General features: G+C 57.2%; 1 protein-coding gene across 1 annotated transcript in view; it reads left to right on the top strand.

The window, feature by feature from the left end:
* Positions 1-24,167, top strand: part of SLC9A3 (solute carrier family 9 member A3) — a 45,427-nt gene extending 21,260 nt beyond the window's left edge. The window contains 17 exon segments of the mRNA XM_079784709.1: positions 8,396-8,517; positions 8,519-8,699; positions 11,946-12,106; positions 14,255-14,333; positions 15,032-15,120; positions 15,122-15,210; positions 15,886-16,106; positions 17,158-17,360; positions 17,894-17,983; positions 18,103-18,173; positions 19,052-19,181; positions 20,979-21,094; positions 21,445-21,574; positions 21,864-22,040; positions 22,332-22,404; positions 22,643-22,756; positions 23,080-24,167. Of these exon segments, the coding sequence (XP_079640835.1) occupies positions 8,396-8,517; positions 8,519-8,699; positions 11,946-12,106; positions 14,255-14,333; positions 15,032-15,120; positions 15,122-15,210; positions 15,886-16,106; positions 17,158-17,360; positions 17,894-17,983; positions 18,103-18,173; positions 19,052-19,181; positions 20,979-21,094; positions 21,445-21,574; positions 21,864-22,040; positions 22,332-22,404; positions 22,643-22,756; positions 23,080-23,327 (2,294 nt within the window). The 3' untranslated portion in view covers positions 23,328-24,167.
* The last annotated feature ends 12 nt before the right edge of the window (positions 24,168-24,179 follow it).

Here is a 24,179-nt window from a genome sequence, read left to right as displayed (position 1 = left end):
TATGTACATGTGTATTTCAGTGTGCTTGTGGGAGGGAGTGAATTCAATATCCTCTTATGCTGCTGCCACCTTGAACCCCACTATCTAGCCCTTTAGGAAAAATGTGCCAATCCCTGTTCTATTACACTAAGATTTACAGTTTGTTAATTTATTATATTTTCCTTTACATCCTGAAGCACAATCTTTTTATTTAAAAAATATATTTTTATTGATTTCAGAGAGGAAGGGAGAGGGAGAGAGAGATAGAAACATTAATGATGAGAAAGAATCATTGATAGGCTGCCTCCTGCACATCCCCTAGGCTTAGGTATACCAGTTAATAATGTGGATTTTGTAATCATAGAAAACACAATAATTTCAAGAGAAACATCAAAAGTGCTTTATTCAAAGGAATGTCCATCGCTAGCTACACATTTCCCCCATCTTTCAGGTAATTTGTGGATACCATCTCAATAGAACTTTTCTTGTTTTGAGGCAAACCATTCAGAGACCCAATTTTCCACTTCTTCGTACATTTTGAAGTGCTGCTCAGAAAGTGCGTGTGCCATCTATCAGAACAAGTGGTAATCTGAAGGAGCAAGGTCTGGTGAATATGGCGGGTGGGTTAATATATCCCAGGCAAGATCTTTTAATGTGTCTTTAACTGGTTTTAAAGTGTGTGATGGTGCGTTATCATGAAGCAAAATTACTTTGCCGTGTCTTCTGGAACATTCTGGTTGTTTTATGATCAAAGCGTGGTTCAAATTGATTATTTGTTGTCAGTAGCGATCAGTATTAATGGTTTCACCTGGTTTTAGAAGCTCATAATACACCACACCTTCCTGATCCCACCAAACGCAGAGCATTGTCTTCTTTCCAAAGTGATTTGGCCTTTCAGTTGATGTTGATGGTTGACCTGGATCAACCCATGATTTTGTGCATTTGGGATTCTCAAAATAAATCCATTTTTCATCGCCAGTCACGATTTGATGCAAAAAAAGACTTTCTTTCATGCCGTTGAAGCAACATTTTACTGATGACTTTTTGGTTTTCTATTTGTCTTTCGTTCAATTGATGTGGCACCCATTTTCCTTCCTTTAAAATCTTTCCCATTGCTTGTAAGTGATCGGAAATTGTTTGCTGAGCAACGTTTAATCTTTCTGGAAGTTGTTTTTCAGTTTGACACACATCTTCATCCAATGCTTGTAATTGTTGGTCTTCAAACTTTTTTGGTTGACTTGAACGTTCTTTGTCTTTCACATTGAAATCATCACTTTTAAAGCATTTAAATCAGTCACAAGTATCTTGAGATGGAGCATGTTCACCATAAGCTTCCTGAAATATATGATAACTTTCAGCAGCACTTTTCTTCAAAATAAAGTAATGAATTAAAACTTCCCACAAATGCTCTTTTTTTGGCACGAAATTCGACTTTTTAAAAATATATATTTTTATTGATATCAGAGAGGAAGAGGAGAAGGAGAGAGAGATAGCAACACCAATGATGAGAGGGAATCATTGACTGACTGCCTCCTGAACGCCCCCTACTGGGGATCGAGCCTGCAACCTGGGCATGTGCCCTTGACCAGAATCGAACTTGGGACCCTTCAGTCCACAAGCCGATGCTCTATCCACTGAGCCAAACCTGCTAGGGCCGAAATTCGACATTTTTAAGCGTAAAAATATTTATGATGTTAACACCTTCAGAAAATTTGGCATATGAAGTTTTGAAGCTTGCTGTCAATACAACAAAATAGCGTACATATCAAATAGCATATATATCAACATATGTGTAACTCCAGCTATTGAAAAAAAATCCGCATTAGTAACCGGTACACCTGACTTTCTGGGCTCATCAGTGTTCGTGATGAAGGGATGCAGGGTCTCCCTGTCTGTCGGACGTGAGGGACACAATGGAGAGGCCAACCCTTCCATCGTCCTCATGTCTGTTGCTCACAATGGCTCAGAACTGGCATCTACTGCTTTCATAGGAAGGCACTAACAATTTTCATTTTTTTAATTTAAAAGTTGACAAAGCTTGCCTGAGTTTCATAAACATGTGATGTTTAAAACACTTGTGGTTTGTGAGCAGAAGGGCCAGTCCTCCAAGCCCTGTGCGCATGGTGTAGGAAGCAGCCACCTCCCTACCTGCCAGTGCACACCTGCCAGGGGACAAGGGCTCCCTCCCTAGCCCTCCCCAGCGAGAGGCCAGGGTCTCACTCTGCTTCGTCTGACGGTGACCTGAGAGCACTCATCTGGAACATTCTTTCTGGCAGGAGGTGTGAGGTCAGTTAGATAATATTTGCGGACACTATAAATATCATTGCCTCCTGCCCTGGACTCGGCTGACACATTTACTATAATTCCTCACAGGGTGCCGAGTGAGCACAGCCGGTGCATGGAGGTCAGAGAGGAGTAGACTGGTGGGGAGAGGGTACAGAGCCAGCCCCTGTCCTGGAGCAGTGCTGAGGGGACCCTGTACCTTGTCTGTAGAGTTCATGCTGGGGACCCACCTATATGTGTATCTGTGTCTGTGAGTACGTCTAATGTGTCTGTGTGTGCGTCTGATGTGTCTGTGTGTCTGTGTCTGTGTGTGTATCTGTCTGGGTCTATGTGTGTTCATGTTATATCTGTGTGTGTCTGTGTGTGTGTGTACCTGAGTGTGGCATTTCAGGTCCAACCCTTACCTGCTCCTCCTCCAAGCGATGTGGGTCCCCAGTGCTTCCTATCCCTCTGGAAAGGTGTTACTGTTTGCTCTGGTTAGCTTGTCCACAGGGTTAATTTACCAGGCTTACACACGTTAAAGTAAAACCAGAGGATTTACTGTGCTCCTGCATTTGCGTGGACTCAGCTGAAATCTTGTGGCGAGATCCTGGGAGGCGGCAACCACGCAGGGCCTGACCCAGGATGAGGGCCAGGCTGTGTCTGGGCAGGCATGACACCCCTCAGCAAATGGCCTTCCTGAGCCCCTCGCTGCCAGCTCTGTCTGGGGCCTTCTCCAGAAATGGCTGGCCGGCTGGCCAGCACCTTCTGACCTTTGACATTGGTCAGCGATTGTATTTAGAATTAAAAGTGTGTGTCCCCTGTCGTTACCTCCCTGTGGCCCTGCTGTTTGCACTTAATTAGCTGTAACTCTCTGGTCTTGGCAATCAGTTACCTGTGGGCTTGGAAGTCACTTTGTTCAGGTTCCTTGTTGGAAGACACCTGCCCCAGCAGGGGAGCTCGGGACCCGGCGGGCCTCGCTCTGCTGTCTGGTGGTCTCGTGTCCTTGGCGCACGTTGATTTTGTCCTGTACAGAGGCTCCCATGTTGCCTCTCACTGCCATGATGGCTCCTTGCTGTCGGCCTTGGGAGTACATGTTAGTGTTTGTGGAGTTGGAGTTTACACCGGGGTGTTGCTGCCAAGGAAGGAAGTGTTTGAGGTGTGCGGGGAGCGGTGTCTCTGTCGGTGGCTGCCAGTGTCGGCCCGCAGGGTGACGTCCAGCTGGATGGCGCTCTGCCCGTGACACACCACGAGGCGCACAAAGCACGGCTCCTCCGCCCTTCCAGCTGAAAGCGTCTGGCTTCCTCCTCAGCAAACCCGGAGTTTTGATGCATAAGGTTACACCATTGCCCACTTCCCAATCCAGGCCACTCTGGTAGTGCGTGGACGTGGGATCCTGGGCCTTTCTCTGTGTTCGTGGCTCAGGCCTTGGACAGGCCCGATGTGGAGCCCACAGCTGTGGGTCCGGAGGAGGCGGCCAGGTTACTGCTCACACATGCCTGCTGGTCCCTTGTGTCTTCGGACATAAAGAGAACAAAGGCTGGGAGGGAACTGAGGCTCTTCCCACTGCCATGAGTGTCCAGGCGGCCACGCCCACCCAGTCACGTGGTTCCTACAGCCTGGACTGAAGTGCTGGGTCTTCTGGTGATGAGGACGGTGGTGAGGAGCAGGGCAAGAGCCCGGAGCCCCTACCCTGACCACTCTGTGTCCTGCCCCTGCCACCTGGCGCCCTCTTTGCAAGCATCCCCAGAAGACCACGCTGCCCGAGGTGGTGGGGGTGACAAAGCTGTTGGACTGGAGGTTGCTACACAAGCACCGGTGAGTGTTCTCCCCACCTTCACTCGCACGGGGCTGCGGGCGTGGACAGAGAGTGCAGGAAGGAAAGAAAGGCCCGTGTGTGCGGTGCTGTGGTCACCTCCACCCCATCACCTCGGTAAATGTTCACAATAACCCCGCGACACGGGCATTATTACCCCATCCTGGTAATGCGCAGGCAGGAAGTGTGTGGCCTGCAGCAATTTGGGGTCCTGACCAAGAGCCGAGTCCGCCTGTGTCTGAGGACCATGCCACGGTGGCCAGGCCCGGTTCTGGCCAGAGAGCCTCGCCATCAGCAGTGGGAACGCCGCCGCAGGGCACTTGGAGCCAGACCGTGGCTTTCTTATTCCTAAAATGCCCATTATGTGCTTAATTGCTAAACCGCTAGCAAATAGCCACTTTAAGCCAATCGAGGCTTCAGTTTAATTAGCTCATTACAATGCAGCCTGCCGTCTGAGAGGGGTCATGGGATTTGAGGAGAGCCGCCCGCGGGCCTGACCTGTCCCAGTCTGGCAAGACACGCTCGAGAAGAAATCCCTCAACCAGAGACCCTGAGATCTGGGTGAAAATGGGGAACCCAGACAATCTCACACTGACCCTCCCTCCACCCCCCAGTCCCCGAGCCAGAAAGATAAACCAGGCACAAGAGGCCGAGCATTGAAGTGGAGGGAGGACAGAAATTGCAGCTGAAAAGAATTATTTCCCCAATAGGAGGGGAAAGAAGAAAAATCAGCATTGAGAAGTATCCTTGCTGCAAGGATGTTCTCAAGGATGAAAAAATTTCTTCTGATCACCAGACAGAAAAAAACAAGCCGGCAGGTGACTCGCACAGGTGAACTAAGTAAGGAAAGCGGCTGGTCTGCCGTTCCTCCTCACACCATGCACAGCCCAGAGGTGATGGGCAGCACCTGGGGGAGGTTCTGGGCTGCTGAGCAGCCTCAGGACACAACCCCACGTCACAGGCGGCGTCGGAGAGCCGTCTGCAGACGTGAGAAGGCGAAACCCAGCTTGAGAACCGGTGAAGTTGGGAACAAATGGTGTGAAGAAACAGGTCACAGAAAAGGAAAGAATGGTCCCCAAACTTGAAGAGAAGTTCGATGGAATCTCCCGGGGTGGTGGTGCTGTTTCTCACCTGCCTGGGAGGAAGACAGGACCCCCTGCCCCCCACCGTGGGCAGATGTGACAGGCACTTCCACTCAGGTGAGCCGTCCAGTTTAAAACGCGCCCACTCCCAGGATCCCACCCTCACAGAGCGCCCAGCGCTGACGGCAGAATTCAGAAACAAGTGCCTGTTTCTTTCTCAGTGAGTAAAAAGGTCACATTGTTTTCTTCTGTGGATTTTCGGGGCTGACTTCTGAGCAAGAGCATCTGCTCTGAAGCTGGCCCGTCTCTCACCCTCTTGTTTCCCAAATTAATAAGATTGTGTAGTAACCAGCTGCCATACAGGAATGCGGCCAAGGATTAGCGGATGGTGCCGGCGAGGACTTCCCGTTCCTGCAAAGTTTGTTGTTGTTTTTAAGGAGAAGCCTGGTCCCTGGGCACCTTCCCACCCCACTGGCCCTGCCTCTGTCAAAGGTAAATGCACAGTGCTCATGATCTGTGGTGCATCTCCAATTTTGGAGAGATTGTGACTAAACACTAGGTCCTGACCACACAACCTGAGCCAGCTCTGGGGATCCCTGGCTGCCTCCTCAGCAAGGGGCCTTCCAGAGTTCAGAGGTCACTCGGTGCCCCCCAAGTCTGGCCCTGAGCCATATGACCCTCGGTGCTATGGCTTCTGTCTTCCAAGAGGCCTACAGGTCACTGGGCACCGAGCTCCCAGCCTCTCAGCTGCTGTGGGAGCTTTGCTGGCCTGTAAAAGGCAAGAGGACCAAGCGAGGAGGCTGCCACCTATAGAGCCTCTGCGATAGCCTGGCCAGGACAGGAAGAAGGACAGAAAACATGCATTTTATAGAAAACAGCGAATTCTATGAATGGTGGCTACAGCTAGAGCCTTCAGGAGGGTGGCCCCAACACTGCTGGCTTGAGGCTCCTGGGAATTCCTGGGGGCAGGAGAGGATGTCACCCCCACCCCAGAGAAAGACATTTCCTCCCCAGTGGCCCAGTCGAGGACAGAGAAGCGGGGCCAGACAGGGGCAGGGACCATTGGCCTTGTACACCCAGCTCCTGGACACCAAGTCCGTTAGGAAAGAAGAGAAGACCATCAGCTCAGCTCTCTCTGGACATTAATAAACAGTTAGGGAGAGTCCGGATGGAGGGACACGTGCCCCAATCCTTTCCAGAGTCCACCAGGGAGGGGCCCTGAGCCCCGTTAGAAAGCAGACTCCGGGGCGGCCCAGGACCTGCTGAGTCTGGTGTCTGGAGTGGGGCCCCGGGCCCTGCAGGGGGTTCTTGTGCTGCCGAACGTGTTCGGGTGTCAGGGCCACGAGCCACAGGGAGGGCAAGGCCTCCCAGGTCTCTTCCCAAAGCAGAGGGCAGCCCCAACGTCCCAGGGCCCAGGGCAGGTGGAGCTTGTTGTCTCAGGAAGAGACGACCTCGCCGTGCCCTTGCCTAGCCGTGTGCGAGGATCCGGAGGCCAGCTGCTGCCGAGGGAGGACGGGGGCTCTCGGACGCGGCCGTGGGGGAGCAGAGCTAGGCCCAAGGTAGCCTTGCTGGACGCCTCCTTCCTCACCCGCATGAGGGCCCGCCCAAGCTCAGGGAGAACTCCCTGCAGGAGTGTGAGCCTGTACACTCTGGTGAGGCCAGGATGTTGCTCTGCTCAGCAGCCAGGCAGGGCCCGAGGATCTCCAGGATCCTGGCCCTCCGCGGTCAGAAGCAACCTCTCTCCTCGGGGTGGGTGGTCGCCCTGTGGTGCCACTCATGTCCTCAGGCTTGTGGCCACATCCAGGCGCCTGCCTCCTAGGCCTTCAGGTTTCTCCATGGAGGTGGGAACTCCCTCTGTGGGCTTCCTGGGCGGCTCTGCTGGGGTGGGGCGAAGAGATGCTGCCTCCACCCAACGTGTGTGTGTGTGTGTGTGTGTGTGTGTGTGTGTCAGTGTGTGTGTGAGAGAGAGAGAGAGAGAGATATCAGAGGGGAAAGCAGGACCTGATCAAAATGCAAGATGTGCAGCCGGCTGGGGCTCTTGGAGGACCTGCAGGCGTGGGAGCGGGGCCCCTAGCGGGTCCTCAGGCCCCAGAAGCATAGCCCATTCTGCCTCTCCCCGCTGAAACCTGAACTTGCCAAGCCTGCAGGGAGGCCTTGTAGTCATAGGTCACAGGCCAGGGGCCCTGGTACCCGGAGGGTCCTGAGCTGGGCCTGTCCCTCGGCCCCTTAGCCAGAGTGGAGAGGGCTGTCCACAGGGAAGAAGCAGGAGTGAGACCAGGAGACCTCCTTGCTCGGGGAGCCCCCACAGTGACCGGTAATTACAAGTGAGGAAACAGGCCAGGGAGGGGTGAGGCAACCTGCCAGCAGGGGTGGGGCTGGATCAGAACCGGCAGGACCCAGCCTCCGAGCCAGCCACCTCCTCCGGCCTCGCCCAAGAATTCTCCCCGGGATGGGACAGGGTCTGCGCAGGGCTCGGATCCTGGCAGGACAGTGCCCCGGCCCTGCCTCCCTCTCCTGCCCCCTGGGGACTGGGATCCCGTCAGCTCAGGAGACAGGGCTCCTCAGAATTTCAGAGAAGGCCTCTCAGTAAGCAGGACTTCGGTGGATGAAAACGATAATGATGCCAAACATTGCTTAAGCAGGAGTCCGCCGCTTCTGACAACATTCCAGCTGTTTTGAAATCGGGCTTAATGTGGAATTATCATATTTTTTTCTGAGTCTTACAATAGAACAAAAGGAAAATGGACTCCAATAGGCTGTGCGGGCGGGGCCTCTGCCTCGCCTCCTAGGATCCTGGCAAGGTTGATGGCCCGGGGAGTCGAGGGGGCCGAGGGCCAGCCGTGGGGGGGGGGGGGGGGGGGGGGGGAGAGAGACCTCTAGCCACGGTCCCCGGAAAGCTAGAATGTGGGCGGTGAGTTAGTTTCTTTAGGGAGCCCTGGAGACCCTGGCCTTAGAAGGCTGTGTTCCTGGGAGGGGGGCATTCTCTGGGCAGGGGATGGGGAGACCCCTGAGGAGGGTGAACTCTGGCCAGGTCCTGAGGGGCAGCTGACAGTGGACTGGCCGGGCTGCCAGGCCACTTGAGTGGGACAGAGGGAAGCGTCCACAGACTGGATGTGGGCCTTGCTTCTCAAGCCCATGTCTGTGCTGTGGCGCCAGATGGCCCCCTCCTGTGGGGTTCCCTTCCCTCCTCTCCCCCGTGGGGTCCCACTTGCCCCTTCCCGTGGGGTCCTGGCCCCTGACGCCCTCTCCCCTGCAGGCTTCCACCTGTCCCACAAGGTCACCAGCGTGGTCCCTGAGAGTGCCCTGCTCATCGTGGTGGGCCTGGTGCTGGGCGGCATCGTCTGGGCAGCCGAACACATCGCCTCCTTCACACTCACGCCCCACCGTCTTCTTCTTCTACCTGCTGCCACCCATCGTGCTGGACGCTGGCTACTTCATGCCCAACCGGCTCTTCTTCGGCAACCTGGGCACAATCCTGCTGTACGCTGTCATCGGCACCGTGTGGAACGCGGCCACCACCGGCCTTTCCCTCTATGGCGTCTTCCTCAGCGGCCTGATGGGTGAGCAGGCACCCCCGTCCACCTAGCGGGCTCTGCAGGGTGGGCACCTCAGGTGGGCTCCTCAGGGTGGGCTCTGGGCTGCCCTATTTAAGAAAGCCCAGGGTGCAGAACGCAGACCTAAAAAGCAGTGTTTCAGGTCAGCGAGATGTCACGGGTGGGTCCACTGAACCCTCCTGGTTTGTTTCAAGTGAGGCTGAATGCATAACTAGCTAGTCCATGTACAGCCCAGCATCCCCAGGCCAAGGTTATGTGTCCTGCTGGTGAATGAAGTCCAGTTGGACCAGGGTGGCCAGTGGGCTGGGCAGGTAGGAATAGTCCAGCTGCTGTCCCTCCCCCTTGGCAGGGAGGTGGGGTCCAGCCCCACTCCCCTGTCCCTGAGCCCTCACAGGCAGAGAGGAGGAGGCCTCTCTGGCAGAGCCCACCGGCCCACATAAATGCCCACCTAAGCAAAACGTTTGGGTGTCCTTTCTACCCAAACCTTGGAGAAAAGGCCACACCCTTCCTATGCACTCAAAGCTACTCCCCTGCAGTTTGGTTCTTTAATTCAGCCCTGGCTTGGGGGACCTGTGAGGTGCACCCCACCCATCTGGGTGTTGGTCATTATCTTTCTGGGAAACTGGAGCAGGTGAGGCCAGTGGGTCACCTGAGGCCTGGCAGAGATGTGCCTGCATGGTGCAGCCCTACATGCTGTTCTGTCCGGGGATGCTGCGGCTGCCCTGTTGCACCATGGGTCTGCAGGTTTGCTGGCAGCACTGGGGAACCAGGGCAGTGAGAGGGTGAGGGTGGGCACCCACAAGTGCCTGTCTGAGCACTCAGCCCCACCTCACACACTTCCTCCATGGAAGCCAGACTCCGGGGGGTGAGCCCAGATTGGCGATTTCCCATCTGATTGAAGGAAGAGCCTCGCACCACCTGGCACCAGGCACCCCCGAGCCCCTCGTCTCCTCCTGGTGACAGAGGAGACGCATTGAGAAGGAAGAACCAAAGGTCCCCCATCTCCTCACCTCGCACATTTGTCACCGCAGGACTTGGTGCTTACCCCATGGGGCTGTGCTCCCTCAAGCCGCCCACTGTGGGCACCCCCCCCCCCAGGCCCAGCCCAGAGAGACCTACCACGGTTGGCGATGCCTAACCTTGGACATACCTAAAATGGCATGGCCATCTCCGGCTGCTGGGCCCAGGGGGGAAGTCTCGGAGTTTAGAGTAGGGACACCTGTGACTGGCACCCAGGACACAGGTGGTCAGGCTGGGCATCAGCCCAGGTCATGGAACACAGTGGTGCCCAGGGGCCAACATGTCTTGTTCTGCTCCCGGGTACGCAGAGCTTGGAGCCAACGGAGCTAGGAAGGCAGGATCCATCTGTGCAGACCAGTGGCTCAAGGCCCCTCGCACCCTTCCGAGGAAGGGTCAGCCCAGGCGTCCTGGGTCGCTGTCCAGGCGAGCCAGCTCAGGGACAGGCCCTGCAGAAGCTCGGGCGGGCAGTTGGGGATGCCCCTGAGGGGGTGAAGCCACGGGTCCTCTTGCCCGGGATGGAGAGAGGGGTTAGAACATGCAGTTTGGCGACCGTGAGCCCATAGTCCAGTCCACAGAACTGTCCTGGCAGGGCCAGTGGGTGGTGGACTCTCCCACCAGGTAGAAGGGCAGGCCCCAGTTCACATCCTGCTTGGAATGAGTGTCTGGCTTCTAGAATGTACCACTGGGTTGGTCAGCATCCTCCACAACGTGAGGCTGGTGTTCAGGGAGGCCTCAAAGATTGATGGCCTGGAAGGAGAGTGTGAGTCTGGGAGCCCCGGGTAGAACTGTGTTCTCACATCTGCCCACGGACAGTGTCTTGGGTGGGAAAGCAAAACCCATGATCCCCATTCTAAATGGGGCATTTTAAACTCACCGGGAGCCAGTTCTTTTAACACCTGTCACTTCTTCAGGACAGTGACCCTGGTGCCAGGCTGGGAAGCTTTAGGAACTCACAGAAAACTCCCTCTGGGGCGCCAACCTCTCTCAGAGACCACCTTCCCTGAGGGGGCTCTGGGGGCACGGCTGGGCCCTGAGGAAGAGTGGGCTCCTGCAGACGCCCCTGTCCCAGAACTCAGGGCAGCGTTCAGCCTCTCCCACCCTCCCTCTACCGTCCTTGCCCTGTAGGTGGGCCTCTTCCCGCCCTCAAGGCCTGACTGGCTCCTGGGCCCCTGGGTCCCCTCTGGCTGGGGAGAGGACTCAATACCAGCAAGGCAGCAGGAAGGCCCACAGCCAAGGCCCTCCTCCAGCCAAGCCCAGCTGAGCCAGACAGGCACCCACAGGCACCTCCCTGAGGTTGTGGGTTCGTCGCTGGGAAACGGGGTTTGCACATGGCCTGTTGGTGATCTGGGACAGGAGATAACTCTGGGAGGATTGCAAAGGGTGAAAGTGCACTTCAGCACCATCTCCCCACCCAAGGGCACCCAAGAACCCCCTGGGCAGGAGCCGTACAGCAGAAGGAAGCAGGGGCTGGCTCCACATGGACCCACTCCTTCCAGGCCTCCTCCCTCCAGCCCCTGCTCCTCCCCTCCCAGCACCCCCAAATGCGCCATCCATCTCCCTTCTCTCCTGTCTCCCCATCCCCCTGCAGCTGGTTCCCCTCCCAGAGTCCTGTGAGGCCTGCCCCACCCATCCACCTCCCTTTAGGCCCGCCCTGGTTGTTCCAATCATGGCAGAGACATCATTTCCCTGGGAGGCCTCCTCCCACCCTACCAAGCCCCCGATGTCTTCCCAGCACCTATGACCCTGCATCTGTACTCACGCTGACCTAGGCTGCAAACTCCCCAGGGCCGGGGTCTGATTGCATGGCTCATGGCCAGGCACCACCTGAGCCCCTCACCTGCCTGCAGTGGGCTCACTGGTGAGCCAGCCAGGTGGGGTCATCCAGGCCCAAGGGGAGATGAAGAAGAGAGCCAGGGTGGTCAGTCTCCTCTGGGTGGGCTGCTGCCTTTCTTGGAGGACTGTGGGAGCCCCTGAGGGAGGCTGGTCATCTGACCCAGGTTCCCACACCAGCCAGCCTGCGCCCTAAGAGTCAGAGGCCCCGCCCTGAGGGTTCCCAGCCCAGCAGCTGCCAGGCCAGCAGCGGGAGGCAGCCCCGGGAAGGCCAAGGATGTGCTCCTGCTTCCGCTCCCCATAGCCCCTCTTCTCTCCAGGTCCTGGTAGCCAGGGGACGCCGCAGGGACCCTTACTCGCCTGGCCCTCTAGGTCCTCCCTGATGCCCCGCTTGTCTCCCAGGAGACCTGAACATCGGGCTGTTGGATTTTCTCCTGTTCGGCAGCCTGATCGCTGCTGTGGACCCGGTGGCCGTGCTGGCGGTGTTTGAGGAGGTTCATGTCAACGAAGTCCTGTTCATCATCGTCTTTGGGGAGTCACTGCTGAATGACGCTGTCACTGTGGTGAGAGAGCGGGGGAGGGTCCTGGCCGTGCCACAGAGCATTTCAAAGCTGTGGGTGGGGGGGACCCTATTTACTCCCCGGGCATCATCGTGTCCCTCAATGAAGTCGGCACGCGGAGAGCCTGCCAGGGTCGCCCACAGAGCCCGCGTCTGCTCCTTGGCCCCAACAGCCCAAAGGCTTCGTGGTCCAAGGCATTCGCAGGCCAGCTCCTTCTGCTGGCCCTTTTCCTCCACTAACTCTGAGGCTGGCTGTTGGAATGCGATTTCTTCATTCGTTCCTTCACAGTTCTTAGTATGCCCCTCCCGCACCCGCCCTCCCCCCCCCCCCCCCCCCCCCCCCCCGCCACACACACACACTTCATTCTTTCACGGGTGATGATTTTTAAAACATATATTTTTATTGACTTCAGAGAAGAAGGGAGAGGGAGAGAGAGAGAGAGAGAAAGATCAATGATGAGAGGGAATTGATCTGAGAGCACAGACTTGGGGCGCAGAGCCTCCTGCATGCCCCACACCGAGGATCAAGTCCACAACCCAGGCATGTGCCCTGACTGGGAATCGGACCGTGACCTCCTGGTTCATAGGTCAACGCTCAATCACTGAGCAACACCAGCTGGGCCACAGGTGATGATTTGACTGTTGAAATCCCACAGTCTCTGTTCCCAGAGCAGGGGGTCTTTGGATCCACAGTTGGGCCCTCCTTCCTGATTTTCCGAAGAGAATGCATACGTAAACAAGCAAAATCTCACTGTTTCTAGGGAGGGGCATCAGGGGACGCTGACTGTGTGCTCAGGAAGGTGGTTTTCCCTCAGGGAGATGGTGCTAGGGACCTGGGCAGGGCCCCTGGGTGGGCAGGGGCTGGAGGCCAAGTTAACACTATGAGAAGTGAATGGAAGATTCCTGAAACGTGAGGAGCTGTCTCAGCATGTGGCCATCTTGAAGTTTTCAAAACCCACCCCCAAATGGGGCCAGGACCTCCCTGGAAGGAAACATCTCTCTGAGCGGCTGGAGGCCTGGCTGCCTGCCCTGCCCACCGTCCCCCACCTGGGCCCAGACACAATGGGACCTGGAATTCCCTGTTTGCTCTGAAAGTGCCTGTGGCTTCTCTAAGAAATCCTCGTCCTGATGTCCCTTCAGGGTTCAGGAGATTGAAGGGCCAAAGGGCAGACTGCACCAGATTCCTCTGCAGCAGATGACAGGGTCTCAGGGAATTAAACTTAATTGGAGACGAGACGCAATCAGAAACACCGTGCACGGGCCCTTCAAGGCTGGGGCTCCTCTGTCCTGAGCGTTTGTGTCTCTGTAGAGGCAGGAGCTCCTGCTGCAGCCAGGGAGTTCTCCCCTCACCCGCCCCTCTCCCCCCCCTCCCCCCCCCCCACCTGGGTTTTCATAAAGGAGCGGGGCAAGCAGAGGTCTGCTTCCCAATGCCTTCACGTGTGTGCCCGGCCCTGTGCACGGCCCCTGTGGGGCTGCGTTTGTATGTGCAGTTTTATACACCCGCCCCGTGGGGGTCCTGGAGAGCACAGACTTGGGGCGCAGAGCACAGACGTTTCCTCCTGAGGGGCCTGCATCCCCCCAGGGAGCACCTCGGCCTCCGTGGGGTGGAGCCCGGCGCATCGTTTAGGGGAGCGCGGGCTCAGAAAACACAGCTGTCTCCACAACCGAGGCCTAGGATAAGGTTTCTGGGCGTTTTATCTCAACATCTTAGTGGGATAAGGTTTAAACATCAACATGCGAAGATGCCAGGGTGTGTGATCCCACATCAGGGGGCAACATCACGGCAAACGCACTGAGGATGAAACTCGGGGTTTGTCTTGGAAAACCAAAGTGAGCGCAGTGGGCTAGTTTTGTGGCCGCCCCTGTTTTGCCCGGAGTAGGAAAGGGCCAGGTTGCTCCCGAAGGCCTTAGTTCCTTCCAGAATGTTCTGCCTCCCAGGTCCCACCTGCTGGCTCATCTTTGGCCTTCGTCCTGTTGACCATTACTGCCCTGTGATGACCTCCCTGCCAGCGGTTTGCAGGTTCCGGAACAGATGGCTGCCACCAGCTCCTCTCTCCAGCCCCGCGTCCCGAAAGGCCTGGGGCCCAGGACAGGGAGGGGTCAGTGCTGATGGAGGGCTGACCCACGTCTGGTTTGCCTCTCTGTCCCCCAGGTCCTGTACACCGTGTTTGAATCTTTCGTGACGCTGGGTGGCGACAAAGTGACTGGCGTGGATTGCGTGAAAGGCATAGGTGTGTGGCTGGGGGGTCCACACGTCAGGGGAATGCCAGGGGAGCGTCTCTTCCTCCAGAATGCGGGCCACCTCTTGGCAGCGCCTCTGTGGGCTGTGGAGCTGGGCGGGGCCAGGCCTTGGCACCAGGCCTGCCCCTGCGACCCATAGCCTGGCAGTCCTTTCTGTCCACAGTGTGTTTCACAATCACGATTTTATGGGGGTCCAGCCACCCTGGGAAACCCGGGGGTCATTGCCCATTAGACCCACGAGAATATGGGGGCTATGGGATATGGTGGATGATGTGGGTCCTGGTGTCCTGGGGGTCCTAGGTGCTTCTCTGGGCCGGGATAGTGACAGCCTGGCTGTGCCTGCAGTGCAGAGCTTGGTCCTTGCTGCAAACTCAGACCCGAGGGCCGCTGGTCACAGGGCTCCCTCTGTGACGGGGGCGGGGAGCGGGGCCTCTGTGGGCTGCAGGACTGCCTCCTCCCCAGCTTTCCACGCTGAGGCTTGAGGAGTCCAGTCCTCTCTTCCAGAGAACGGGCCTCTTGTTTGCTGAGCTGCTGGCGCCTCTGTGGGGGGGTTACCAGGCAACTGCCATGAGGAATGGCCTGGAAGGAAGGCCAGCCCGACCAGCCTGGCCCACGCCACATGGGTCAGGCCACACCGAGGCCACAAAGGGCCATTGAGGCAGCTCAGCGTTACGTCCTGCCCTTGCAGTGTCCTTCTTCGTGGTGAGCCTGGGGGGCACGCTGGTGGGGGTCGTGTTCGCCTTCCTGCTCTCCCTGGTGACCCGCTTCACCAAGCACCGTGCGCATCATCGAGCCCGGATTCGTGTTCGTCATCTCCTACCTGTCCTACCTCACCTCCGAGATGCTCTCCCTGTCGGCCATCCTGGCGTAAGTCGTCCCTGGCTCACCCAGGCCCCAGAGCCAGAGCACACCCCGCGGCCCTGCTGAGGGGGGTGGGCTGTGGAGGAAGAGGGCTGACCAGGGGAGCGGGACCCACCCAGGTACGGGGGAGGCAGGCGTGGCGCCTGCTCCCGAGCCCTGCAGGAGGCACAGCCTTCCACAGCCCCTTCTCCAGCCCACTGTCTGCTGGCCCACTTCCCAGCCTGATGGAAAGTCACTGTGGGGGCAAAGAATTTGATCTGTTTAGCTTTTTAAATAGGGAGTTGGAGTTCTGATGCAATTGTCAGAGCTGGCCCACACCCGCCCCTCCCTCCCAGGTCTGCCCTGCACCTCCCCTCCGAGCCCGCCCACCCGCCCGGCTTGGACAGAAACAGGCAGCCTGCTCTGCAGCCTAGGGTTCAGGTCCCAGAGGTTCACGTCAGATGGCAGTGAGGTTGGGGTACTGGAGCTGGGCATGGGCCAGCTCAGGGCCCTGGTCCCCAGTAGGAACCCTGAGCTCATGGAGAGAAGGGCTGGCCAGTGAGGTGGATGTCTGTCCGGGGCACAGAGGCCCCGAGGTGCTGCCAAGGAACAGCAGGTGCTGGGTCTTGGGAACGGCCCCACAAGGTCAAGGGGGAGTGGCGTGTGGCCCGCGGCCTCACAGCATGTCGTCCCATCCCCCAGCATCACCTTCTGCGGCATCTGCTGTCAGAAGTACGTGAAGGCCAACATCTCGGAGCAGTCGGCCACCACCGTGCGCTACACCATGAAGATGCTGGCGAGCGGGGCCGAGACCATCATCTTCATGTTTCTGGGCATCTCGGCGGTGAACCCCGCTATCTGGGAGTGGAACACGGCCTTCGTGCTCCTGACGCTGGTCTTCATCTCTGTGTACCGAGCCATTGGTGAGGGTGTGGCAGAGCGGGGGTGTAGTGGGGAGTGATGGTAGGGGACAGTGTGGGGATGGGGGGACCATGGATGATGAGAGGGGATTGGGGGGAGCCATGGGACCCATGGAGATGGTAGGGGACAATGGGGATGGGGCACAATGGGGGGTGAAGGGGGTGGGAGACTTTGGAGATGACGGGAAGATGGTGGAAGGACAACATTGGGGAGATCATGGTGGGTGACATGGGGACTGGCTGTGGGGGGTCCATGGGCACCAGGGCCTCGGCGATTGCCCCCACTCAGTGAGGGGTAGGTTCAGGAGCCCCTGGTGAGCCTCAGACAGACTGCCAGGAGTCCTCAGTGAAGGTCCAGGCCTTGTGGCCTTACCACAGTGAGACCAAGGCAGGGCAGCTGGGGGTCAGGGTGGAAGGTTCGGAGCCCAGGGGAACCCATTTGGCTTCCCACTGACTCACTCGGGATGTGGCAGAGTGACTCGGGGACAGTGTAGTCACCGAGGAAAGGAAATGGCATGTGTGAGGCAGGAGTCACCATCCCTCGTGTGTGGTGCCTTGGAGACCTAGGTGGGGGCTAGTGGGGGCGAGAGAGACTCCAAGTGATCACACCTGCTCCTCCCCGCCCCCCACCCAGTCCTTGGGGACTAAGGGCTCAGGGAGCAGATGTCATGGAGGGGTAGGGTCACTCTCTTCCTGCTGCCCTCAGCAGTGGCCTTTGGCCCTGGAGCTGCCTCTGGCATCAAGAGGCAAAGCCTCGGCCAGTGCAGCCTTAGCCCCACTGAGAACTGAGAATCTCAGAGCTGCCCAGATGCCGCCAACTCGGAGTGTTCCGAGTGTCCACAGAGAGAGGCCCGAGTCCAAGGTGACGGGGTGAACAGGGCCAGAGGGTGGAGTTTTCACCACCCCCTGTGCTCCATGCTGCTGTCACCTGTCACCACCTTCCATCCTCGGAGGGATTCCTAAATGTTCCCTCTCAAGCGCAGCGGCTGCCTGAGAAGGTGATGGCGGGGCACACGGCCCTCTGTGGAAGCTGAGCTCACGTCTGGTCCCTCAGGTGTCGTCCTGCAGACCTGGATCCTGAACCGGTACCGGATGGTGCAGCTGGAGATCATAGACCAGGTGGTCATGTCCTACGGCGGCCTGCGGGGCGCTGTGGCTTTTGCCCTGGTGGTCCTTCTGGATGAGGACAAGGTCAAGGAGAAGAACCTCTTTGTCAGCACCACCATCATCGTCATCTACTTCACTGTCATCTTCCAGGTAGCCCTCAGCTCTGGACCAGCCGCACCTTGCTGTCCTCCTGTCAGCCCTCCATGCCCGACCCACCGGCCACAAGGGGCAGACCCCACCATCGCTGAGCCTCCAAAGAGCCTTTCTGAGCTCCAGGCCCTAATTGGATTTTATAATTTTAGTAACTAGGAGCTGTTTTGTAGGTTTTCATGTGGCCCCACAGGGGACACAGCACAATTTGGCTTAAAATGTCCTTCCTTAGCCATCACTAGTTAAGGGAGCCCCAGTTAATATTTTATCACCCCACTTGGCCTTGCTTTAGGCTCATCTGAGGAGCTGAATTTGGGCTCTCAGGAGGCATCAATAGACCCACAGGGGCTGTTGTGGGGGCTCCTCTCTGCAGGGAAGGTCACACATAAGGGTGGCCCATTTCACCCTCGGTGGGTGTGGGTGTGGGTGTGGGTGTGTCAGGTGTGGATTCACACCTGGGGGCCCAGTGGGCTGGCGTGGGGTGCAGTGAGGCCTGCCCCGGCTGTCAGGGTCAGCGTACTCCATTCTCCCAGGGCCTGACCATCAAGCCCCTGGTGCAGTGGCTGAAGGTGAAGAGGAGTGAGCACCGTGAGCCCAAACTCAACGAGAAGCTGCACGGCCGGGTAGGCGGGTGGGGGCTGGGGGTGGGGACGGGGAAGAGTACTGGGGGGAAGGGGGAGGCATGGGGAGAAGCACAGGGGGGCCCTCACGTGACACCAACCCCCCTGTCTGTTTTGGAAAGGCTTTCGACCACATCCTCTCAGCCATCGAGGACATATCAGGGCAAATCGGACACAATTACCTCAGAGACAAGTAAGTGGCTGGTGCTGCCTCTGGCGGGAACCTGGGGAGGCACTTTGCCTCCGTTGTTTGTTTCCCTCCCTCCTCCTTTAGTCGAAGCCTGAGTATAGGACCCTCAGGGGAGAAAGAATACTACCTTTTACCTTAAATCTAACCCCACAAAACCCTAATTATAGAAGAACACTGCCCTCAAAGGAGCCAAAATGTCTGGGTTTCCCTCCTTCACCTGGGACCCCTCCTGCCCAGGGTGTCCCCCGCCCGCAGTGCACCGAGCCTCTTTTAGAAGTTCCATTTCAAGTCTGGGCCCAGTCACGTCCTGTTCTGACCCAAACAACTGGTCACTGTTCTAATTGTGTTGAATTTTTAAACTCCTGGGCAGCCTGGTTTTCTCTTAAGTGTGAGAGAGAGCCAGGGGTTGGGGTGGGGGGTGCGGGGGTGGCCTCCTCCCCCGGCCTTCGCCTCGCGCAGGTGCAATGTGCCCTGTCACTGTAGCCAGAGCGCGGGGCCCCACTCTGTCCTCAGCCCACCTTTCTGGAGGGTTGTGTAGTGACTTGGAAAACTCTCTACAATATCGAATTAAAGGAGAAAACAGAACCCACAATTTTATATACATTCTAATGCCAACTGTCCTCAGAAAGGTAAGAACGAAGAACAGAATTGTGAAATAGGCATGATTGTGGTTTATTGCTTTTATTTTAAAATTCGCCTTTGTGGTTGCTATAAATAGTAAAAAAAAAAAATCTCTGGAGAGAAGGGGTCTTCTGTGCCCACCCAGCTCTGGGAGACCATGTTCAGTGAGTCTGGGTAGTAGGTTGGGAATGCCCTGCCCATCCTCCCCGGGCTCGCCCACAGCCTGCCAGGTGCTGACACTGTCTGGTTCCATCCCCCAGGTGGTCCAATTTTGATAGAAAATTCCTCAGCAAAATCCTTATGAGAAGGTCAGCCCAAAAGTCACGAGATCGAATTCTTAATGTTTTCCATGAGCTCAACTTGAAGGATGCCATCAGCTACGTGGCCGAGGTACCAGACACTCCACATCTGCTCTGTGTTGGAGGTGGGGGCTAATGCAGGACCCGGACCTGGGATGTGGACAGCCATTGGGGTCTTCCTGCACCCAAGGACACGGGGTGGGTGGGGAGGTGGTTGCGGGTGCTATTCTTTTGTTGTTGTTGTTGTTGTTGTTGTTAATCCCCACCCGAGAATAATTTTTCCATTGATCTTTAGAGAGTGGAAGGGAAGAAGGGAGGGAGAGAGAAACATCAATGTAAGAGAGACATATTGATTGATTGCCTCCTGTATGCACTCCATATGGGACCAGGGATCAAACCTGCAACCCAGATACATGCCTTTGACTGGAAATCGAACCTGTGACCTTTCAAGTTCACTGGCTGGTGCTCCAATCACGGAGCCACACTGGCCAGGGCACACTGTGCTGTTCTTAATGGTCCACCCACAACTCCATGTGAGGCTCATGGGTCCTTCAACACCCCAGGAAAGGGTCATGTCACAGCTCCTTCTCACTCATAGGAAGCTGCGGCATAGAATCTTCCCCCATTACTCTGTAGCAGCAGTCGCCAACCGGTGGTCCGTGGACCACTAGTGGTCCATGAGGTCCAAAAGGTTGGCGACTGCTGCTCTGTAGGACACTCGGTGGTGCTGGTGGGTCAATCTGACCTCTGAGACCAGGTAGGGAGTTATGGGGCCATGGCTCCCAACATAAATGCACACACATACATGCATGCACACCCAGGCACATGCATACACACGTGTGTGCATGCACACGTGCACATAGGGGGAAGCAGCAAGGATGTCTTCTCAAGTCCCAGGGGGTAAGTGTGGAACACACCCATGGACAGGCTGTGGTTCAGAAGTGTCCTCCTCAACATCTCTTTGTCCCTCCAAGTGAACAGGATTCTCCTGCACTCACAGAGCTCCCTGCCTTCTCCGGGTGAATGAGTCCACATCCAGGTCTCTGTAAAGGCTCTCCACCCCCATGCATCCAGGGGGTGGCATCAATGAGCAGGGTTCAAGAAGCAAGTGGGTGGAGTGCATGGTGACACCCAGCATCTCGCTGTTTCTGATACCACCTCCCTAATGGCAGCCTCCAGCCCCTGACAGGACTCAGGATGTGTCAAATGGGACAGGAGTCATGGTGGGTCTCAGGTCTAACTCCACTCCTCATGGGACACGCAGACTGGCTGGCCCCTTCCCCAGTGGCCACACACCTCCTGGCACATCCAGTGCCCCATCCCCTGGTCAGGCCTGCTCAGACGGTACCAGCGGGTGGCTTGTGCACCTTGCTGTCTGCCCTCAGCAGGTTGGCCCCACCTAGCCACCCTTCCCAGCTCCAAGCCCCTCTCCTAAGAGACGCCCCCACCCCATAGCCCAGCCCCCACCCCCAGGAGCCAGGCTGTGACTTCGGTTCCTGTCAGGCTCTGCTCTATGTGGTCTCAGTCTGAAGGTTCAATCCTGAGAATTCCTTTCTTGGAGAAATGAGGACAGCTGGTTTGGACCCCCAGTAGGGACAGGGGTCGCCTTCCTAATCCCATGGGGATCTGTCACGCTTTCCCAGCACTCCCCAGGTGCCTCTGAGGTGCCGTGTCCTTCACACACAGTTGTGTCTTCACTTTCCTCTTAACACAATGGCTAACTAACCTTAGCTCAGCTCAAGCAAGGCCTTGGCTGTGGCCTCTGAAATCTCTGCTCTCCAATCTGAGAGGTGCTGCAGGCTTCCCAGGCTCTGTCTGCTCTGTCCCAGTGCCTGGGCTGGCCTGGGGTGCTCCCTGTCCTGGCTTATGCAGGCATATCCTCTCGCAGGGAGAGCGCCGCGGGTCCCTGGCCTTCATTCGCTCCCCCAGCACGGACAACATGGTCAACGTAGACTTCAGCACGCCACGCCCCTCCACTGTGGAGGCCTCCGTCTCCTACCTGCTGTATGTGCCCCAGTCTGCCCAGGCTTCCCCCTGGGAGAGGCCACCCCTCCCCAGGGCACCTCTCACCATGCCCTGGAGGCTGCTGTGGACAGGAGACAGGGTGGGGGTGACAGTATTCCCTGCTCAGTAATTCCCAGGTCTTCCTGATCACAGCCACACCAGAGGCCCCTCTGGACAGACATCAACCAATGGGCATCTTGTGGGGTCAGTCTGACCAAAACCCCCCAGGAGAGGACTCCCAGGATCAGCCCTCTTGGCAGTGGCTGGTGCCCAGGCCAGAGGGCATGGGGCAGGAGGGGCAGACATGGAGAGCAGTGGAACTCTCAGACACTTCACGTACTCCCATGTAGGAGGGAGAATGTCAGTGCAGTGTGCCTGGACATGCAGTCCCTGGAACAGAGGAGGAGGAGCATCCGCGACACCGAGGACATGGTCACTCACCACACGCTGCAGCAGTACCTGTACAAGCCCCGGCAGGAGGTGGGCTTGCCAGCGAGTGGGAGCTCCTGTCCAGAGCCCCTCGGGATCCTTGAGAGAGAGAGAGCCTTGGGTGGGGGCACAGGTCCTCCTCTCCTCTCTCTGAGCCAAGGGAGGAATCCTTGTCTTTAGGACAGACACTGCTCAGGCTGGAAGGTCAGGGCTTGGCCTACCAGCCAGGTGGTCCCTGGGCTCTGGGGTCCTGGGGGTCTGTTGCTGCCCTCGGCGGCGAGGTTGGGTGCCTCCAGCTCTGCAGGTCACCACCTGTCCCTGTCACCTCCCCCTCCCCCAGTACAAACATCTCTACAGTCGACATGAGTTAACTCAGGACGAAGATGAGAAGCAAGACAAGGAGATCTTCCACAGAACCATGAGGAAGCGCCTGGAGTCCTTCAAGTCGACCAAGCTGGGCATCAACCAGAACAAGAAGGCGGTCAAACTGTATAAGCGAGAGCGTGCCCAGAAGCGGGTAAGGGTGCTGAGCGAGGGATCACAGGGCAAGGGGGACCGCGGGTGGGGGGTGGCGGGTACGGCGGGGGGTGGGGGGGATGTTGCTGTGCAAGGGAGGCGTGTGGGGTTGAGGTCACCCTGGGACCATGCTGATCAATGCTGGAACCACCAAGGCACCCCCTTTAGGGACAGGTCTGGGCAGGGAGGGGATCTGGGCTGGGGACCAGTGGGTCTCCCAGGGACAATCTGCAGTCAGGGTCCCTGTGGCCACTGTTCCCTTCCCTGTAAGCGGTTTCATTCTGTTTTTCAGAGAAACAGCAGTATTCCTAATGGGAAACTGCCAATGGAGAGCCCCATACACAATTTCACCATTAAGGAAAAAGGTACCGATGGGGGCCTTGGCAGAAATGCTTGTCAGCAGGGACTCAGGGGCAAGGGGCCTGGCAGGGTGCCGAGGGCTGTCCTTGGAGGGAGATCCTCCGCCCAGCACCCAGGACCCTCCTCTGGGGGCTGCTGCCCTGCTTGTCAGAGTGGCAGTGGCAGGGGACTCTAGGTGCATTGGACCAGGGCCTTTCGTGTTCCCAGCACATTTCCCTTGTGCTGCCCTTTCTTTGCCACCAGATTTGGAACTTTCAGACCCAGAAGAGAACCCCAACTACGATGCTGAGGAGATGAGTGGGGGGATTGAGTTCCTGGCGAATGTCACCAGGGATACAGCAACAGACTCCCCCTCAGGTGAGGGATAGGGTGGGCCTCTGCTGCCTCAGAAGTGAAGGCGGTCACTGGGCAGGGACAGTGGGACGGTAGGACTGTGGCTGTGCAACTGCGCATGGCAGGTTGGGGGTCTCTGCTCTGAGAGAAGGGAGCTGTCACCTATCCGGCCCATGGTGTGGGGAGGGAGAGCATGAGGTAGAGGGCCTGAAACCCCTAAGGCACATGACCCTGACCTTCCAGGTGATGGCTGTAGGACGCACTGGTGTCTGACCCCCGAGCAGCACCCTAATCCTGCAATTCTGGGTACACCTGGAAAGCTGATCAGCCACTGCCCTTTCTCCTAGGAATTGACAACCCTGTGTTCTCCCCGGATGAGGACCTGAGCATCCTGTCCAGGGTGCCACCCTGGCTGTCTCCCGGGGAGACAGTGGTGCCCTCCCAGAGGGCCCGTATGCAGATCCCCCACTCTCCCGACAACTTCCACCGCCTGGGTCCCTTGCGCCTCAGCAACAAGTCCGTGGACTCCGTCCTGCTGGCTGAGGGCCCCAAGGAGCAGCCTCCCACCACTCTGCCTGAGTCCACGCACATGTAACGCTCCTCGCCCTTCCCGAGCCCCTAACTCCTGCTCTTTCCTCAGGCATCTGCCTCTCTCTTGGCCCTGGACCTGAACCTCTGCAGACTTTCTCTAGCAGCTGCTCTTCCTCTTTCTAAGCCTGTGCCCTCAAGCCTCTTGTTCTGGCCGAACATTTCTTAGGACACGGTCTCAGTCTCTGCTTCTCCAGCTGGGTGGTCGGGATCCAGAGCTGTCTGAGGATTTGACTGTTTCACCTTATTAGAATTTACTCTTAGATTGTCAGTTTGATCACTAACTACTCTGAGATAAGCATTTAATCTGTGCAGTCAGCCCATGAATATAAGTCATGAGCTCAGAGGAGACTGTGCATGGGCTGGGCTTGGGTGCTGTTTGGACAGGGAGCATCTGTTTTCCTCCCTGAAGGCCCTGGGGCCCTGGGAAAAGCCCACCTGACAGAAGTGAGTTCAGGAGAGAAGCAGCTGGTACCTTTTACCCTGGTAAAAGGGGTGCAGCTGGTGTGCCCACTTCCTTGCTGCAGGCCCTGGGTTGGGGGTGGGAGTGGGGGTGGGGGGCGGAATTCCTGGATCAGGGAAGAGGGGAGAAGGCAAGGAGAGAGTGGTGGGCAAGGATGGTGGGTGAAGGACAAGGCCCCCATTCAGTAAGTGCTGCAGGGGTGCTATTACTGGGTCGCTGAAGGCGCTGTCCCCACTTTGCCTTCTGCAGGGAAAGAGCTTCAGCCCCCTTGAGCAGGTTTTGGACTTACTTCACGTGTGCCTTGAGTGTTTGGTGGGAACTTGGGAGGAAAAGGAAAACTAGACTTTCCCAAGCACAGGTTGGGCAGACTCACATTTCAACGGAAGCAGTAACAGC

This window comes from Cnephaeus nilssonii (assembly GCF_951640355.1).
Source record: "Cnephaeus nilssonii genome assembly, chromosome: 2".
Classification (NCBI taxonomy): domain Eukaryota; kingdom Metazoa; phylum Chordata; class Mammalia; order Chiroptera; family Vespertilionidae; genus Cnephaeus; species Cnephaeus nilssonii.
This window is presented reverse-complemented; position numbering and strand designations above follow the sequence as displayed.